Genomic DNA, 5203 nt, shown 5'->3' with positions numbered 1-5203 from the left:
TGTTTGTTTGTCTACCGACGCTTAGGTCAAATAAACAAAGACATCGAGATCAAATTGTACTTGTTTGTTATTGACATTCATGAATGTGAACCCACAACTTAATTGCAAGGTCGAATTAAAACTTTCGAGGACAAGTGAAGACGTACTAACATGTATTTGCTTCTTGCTCTTGGCTTGCTTAGAGCAAGATCAACAGAGTAGTTAACTATTAACTTCAAAATATTTAGTTGTTATTAAGAGCTAACCTAGTGTTAATTCGTGCAATAGTCACGTATAAACATATACTATAGTTCAATGTCTTGGAGCTTGTGATACACATGTTTTTTTATCACTATTTTCTTGTCTCTTTCACGTAAACATAAATATGATAATTTATAAAACCTGTGTACGTCACTTCTCGTACTTGCTCTTAATTAATCTGAATCACTAAACTCTCATGACCACTCTCAAGGACAGATACAGCTGTAAGTGTAACTTTACCTTTTCGATTTTCTGACATTGTAGGCTTACTCCTCTTTTTAAACGCAGGAATTTGGGTTCCTGTACAAAATGAACTGATTCTGTGAAAACTCTGCAAGATTTCTATGTTCCTAAAGAAAACTTCAGAAACACTAAAAATCATGAAATATATAATCAGAGAGTCACCGAGATGTCGCAAGAACATAGCAAGAAAAAAATGTTTAATTCTCCTGTATGTGCTGTTGATTAATTTCTTTGTGCATAAGAATGTTCAATTACACTGCCAAAAAAAATCCCTGTTTCTAAAACTATCTTGTCTGTATGTTTTATCCACAAATCTAATTCTCCAAAAAAAAAATCTAAACAAAATCATTCAAGAGGAACTGATCAGAATGGTCTCTTGAGCCCCTTGAAATCGACTGTCTCGATGCACTCGACGCTGCCTCGCGATCCGTTGAGCATCTTGAGCAGCTCGCTGGCGCGCTCCTTGGTGACGCCGGCGCAGCCAACCTGGAGCAGCAGCAGCAGCTTCTGGAACGCGCCCACGCGCAGCGCCTCGGCGCGGCACGAGCCGGCGCCGGAGCCGGAGGTGCGGCAGAGGCGCCAGAGCGCGGAGACGGCGAAGTCCGTGGCCATGTCGGAGACGCGAAACATCTTCTTGACCAGCACCGGTACGGTCAGAGCGTGCGCGCGCGCGGACTCGACGCCGGCGTCGGTGCACAGGGCGGCGTCGAGCACGGCCAGGGCCTTCTCGCTCGTGCCCTTGTCGGAGTCAACCAGGAGCTCCACGACGGCGGGCACCACGCCGAGGCCGGCGAAGCGCGCGGCCGCGCGGTCGCTGGAGGAGACGAGGTAGTAGGACGTGACCAGCGCCGCCTTCGTGGCGCTGGAGGAGACCGGGCCCGTGACGAGGCCGACGAGCGCGTCGCACATGCCGGGGGCCCTCGAGATGGCCTCCAGGGCGTTGCGGTCGCCGGACGAGGCGACCTCGCGGAGCACGATGGCCGCGCTCACCCGCGCGGCGAGCTCGCCGTGGGAGAGCAGCGAGGCGAGCGACTTGAGTGACGCCGGTGAGGCAATGCAGCGGCGGCACTCCTCGTCGAGCGGGAAGAACACCGTGAGCGCGGCCAAGATCTCCCCGAGCGCGCCGGAGACCACGCCGGCTCCCTCCACGGGCTCCCCAGCGAGCTGCCTGAACGCGGACGACAGCGCGCGCGCCGCGCCGGCCGCGGCGAGGCACCGCCGGTTCCGCTCGCTCTCCTTCCCGAGCGCCCTGGCCCTGGCGGCCACCGCCCCGCACGCCGCCGCGTCCCCTCGCCTTGCCGCGGCCGACACCTCCGCGATCGCCTCCTCCGCGTCGGCCTCGCCGACGGGCACCCTGGGCGTGGGCACCCGCTCCACCCCGCGCGCCCGGTTCGCCACGCACCAGTCCTGGATCATCCTTCTCGTCGCATGGTTGGGCACCAGGTCGCCCATCCTCACCGGCCGGCCGGTCACCGGACAACTGCCATGCCCTCTCTCCAGCCACCTCTCCAGGCACTCCCGATCATACGTGATCCCCGTCGCCGCCGTCACCGGGTCCCTCATCAGCTCAAGCGAGATCGGGCACCGGAAGTGCGCCGGCACGGCCACCTCCTCCTCCACCCCCACCACCTCGCCACCTCTCGCAGCCTCCTTCCTGCTACGTCTCAACATCGGCAAAACCATGTCCACCCTATCACCGCTTCAGAAGCAGCAGCGAACGCAAAAAAGAATCCGAACGACACGAGACCTCGGTTAGTTTGGGTGTGGAGAGAAAGTCGTAGTAGTTTGTGCGTGGGAGGAGAAATGATGGATATATAGGTTGGGGAGACGGGGGCACGGGGGACGTTATTTTGTTGGGACGTACGCGGGGTTTTGAAGGGAGGGATTCGATTGACTCTTGTTTAATTTGGGGGGGGGGGGGGGGGGGGGGGAGGGGGGGCTTGGTCAGTGAGTTTGAATGTTGACCGGTCAACGATCTGGGTTTGAATGGAGGGAAAGGGAAGGGAGGTGAGGTGAGGCGACGACTCGCGCGCGGAGCCGCAGCGTGACGGCCGCGGGGGGGTGGACGGAGACCGGAGACGGTATCTCGGCGGGGGGAATCCCGGTCTGGGCTGGATTTCGCTGTCAGCCTCAGCCGCGCCTGTGTGTATTATTTTCCACCTGTTAATTGGTTGTCACGATTCCAGCTCACTTCTGCATCCTATTCGGACGAAATATGTGTTCAGTTTTTTTAAAAAAAATAGAAATATTTTTTAAAAAATTAAAACTAAAAGTGCTAGCCCTCACCTTTTCCATACTACTACATTTTTTTCCAAACGCGCAAAATATTTACGTGTCAATATATTAAAAAAAGTCAGACTGGCCTTATGCAACGACCTCTAGGCACAAGCTTAGAATAACTTTGAGTAACAGATGCGGACTAAACGCGATACCATAAGAAGAGAGGGGGGAGGAAGCAGTTGTACTACAAAGTATCAGCTTTTGCAACTATGCATGCCATTTGGGTTATTTTTTTTAATTTGTGCGTGTAAATCTAAAATGAATTAGATTTAGAACTATGAAAAATATAATGCTAGGTTCTAATAAAAAATTTTCATAATAAAGTGGGCTATATCTAACTCCATACAAACTGCAGCATAAAATATTTTATGTAAATTGCTACCAAAAGTATTTGGATTGTGAAAAATGATATGGACTCAATTGTTCCATCTAAATTAAACTAGTGTAAACTTGATACCTTTTAAAGGAGCACAATTGTACTACTCCCTTCTCCCCAAAGTATAACAACTTTTAGCATTCAAAATTTATCCTAAAATATATAACTTCTGCACATATTTTTTTCTTTTCAATCAATTATAAAATTTCACTTTATCTCCAATCACAACACTCCATTTAATACCATTAATTTCCTCAATAGTTGTGCCCAACTCTAAAACTCCTTAGCTTATGATCATGCTTATAAGCCTAAATTTTCACTTATCCTTATGCTTATAAACCAAAAATTAAGTTTTAACATTTAGATTTAGTTCTGGGGTTATCATCATAGTTTATTTTTTAATATTTTTTAAATCAAAAAGAATACGTATACAAAAATTGAATTCACAAATTACTTTTAATCATTAATGGACCATTTCGTTTATGCTAATTTTAAGAAAAAAGATAATGTTGTTATACTCGATGACAAATGGAGTGTTTTTTTTTTAAAAAAACATATAAGAGGAATATAATAAGTGGAAAATTTGATTTTAGTATAAATTCAAATTTATATCACCACACAAAATCAAATTAACATTTCAAATCATGATGCCCATAAGTATGTTTTTAATATTTTTAGCAACACCATGGATTTGTTTTTTTTTCTATTCCTTCTATTTTGGGCACGTTTATTTACTTTTCAAAATAAAGCATTCCAAAACTTATTTCTGAAAATGGACCCACCTGGTATTGCAATATAATACTGCTATGAGATAATTTGTTGTTGTGCCCGTGTATGTGCGTGCCTTTCACGTAATTAAGAAGAACAAAATGGTTTGGCAACTATGTTGGTCGTTGGTTAGGGTTCACGGCGGAGCCGTCGGTGCGGCCGCGTTGGCTCGACCCGGCTGGTCGGTCACATCCCAGCCACAATTAATCCCAAGGAGCACAGCTTCACCTAGGACGTGTTTCTTTTATGCAAGTTATTCAGTACGCAAAACGTAATAATAAATTAATTATTAATTATAAAAATTATAAAATAGACTAATATTTCTTAGAACGACTTTTTATAAGAAGATTTTAAAAAATACAATGTTTATCAGTTTAGAAATGTGCGTGACAAAAACAAGAGAGTCTGTATAGAAAGAACCCGACCTAAAAGTAGGTAAATTGCGAGCTGGCCGAAAAGAGTATTCCTTAACTAAGAAGGTTTAGTAGCTGATCTGGAGCCTAACCACGAACAGCTTTTCGTCGTCGAGCAAACAACTCTGTTCAAAATAAAGAAAAATTAAAAAAAAAGGTTTTCTGGTCGGCGTTTTGGACTTCGTCGCCGTCGTGTGTTAGTTCGTATGCCCACACGTCATGTCCTGGTTGGCTGGAGTGCAAACACACGCTACACGTACGTGATAAACTAGGACGATGTGCTTGCTAGTCGGCGATTGGGGTGGTGTTTAGATTGAGAAAATTTTTAGGTGAAGTTTCACGTCAAATGTTTGATCGGATGTTGAAAGGGGTTTTCGGATACGAATGAAAAAATAAATTTTACGGCTAGCCCAGAAACCGCGAGACGAATCTTTTGAGCCTAATTAATCCGTCATTAGCACATGTTGGTTAATGTAGCACTTATGACTAATCATGAGCTAATTAGGCTTAAAAGATTGTCTTAAGATTTCTTCTATAACTGTGTAATTAGTTTTTTGGTTCATTTATGTTTAATGCTTTATTTAGGTATCTAACAATTTAATAGCGATGTTTTTGGAAAAGTTTTTTAAAACTAAACGAGGCCTATATTTAGGTTACACGGTTGCAGCCGTCTCACGACGAGTCGTTGATTCTTTAAAACTGGAGGAGAAAAGAGGAATTTGAGAACTTCGATCGATCTGGCGCCTCTTCTGGACACTTTTTGAACAAGATAAAAGTGTACAAGATTATTGGTTTTTGTGAACTCTAGTATTTGGACCGTTGAAACAGGGTATTGTTACGGTATATTTTATAAGTACTGTAGTATATAGTAAATTTTAAATCT

At 45.3% G+C, this 5203-nt stretch overlaps 1 protein-coding gene across 1 annotated transcript; it reads right to left on the bottom strand.

The window, feature by feature from the left end:
• Positions 1–583: 583 nt before the first annotated feature.
• On the bottom strand, positions 584–2319 carry LOC102718185 (U-box domain-containing protein 21). Its single transcript, XM_040525399.1, has one exon. The coding sequence runs from the start codon at positions 2164–2166 to the stop codon at positions 847–849; it is 1320 nt and encodes a 439-aa protein (XP_040381333.1). The 5' UTR covers positions 2167–2319; the 3' UTR covers positions 584–846.
• Between the last annotated feature and the right edge of the window lie 2884 nt (positions 2320–5203).

This window comes from Oryza brachyantha, chromosome 6 (assembly GCF_000231095.2).
Source record: "Oryza brachyantha chromosome 6, ObraRS2, whole genome shotgun sequence".
Classification (NCBI taxonomy): domain Eukaryota; kingdom Viridiplantae; phylum Streptophyta; class Magnoliopsida; order Poales; family Poaceae; genus Oryza; species Oryza brachyantha.
The sequence above is the reverse complement of the archived record's forward strand: the minus strand, read 5'-3'. Positions and strand labels throughout refer to the sequence as shown.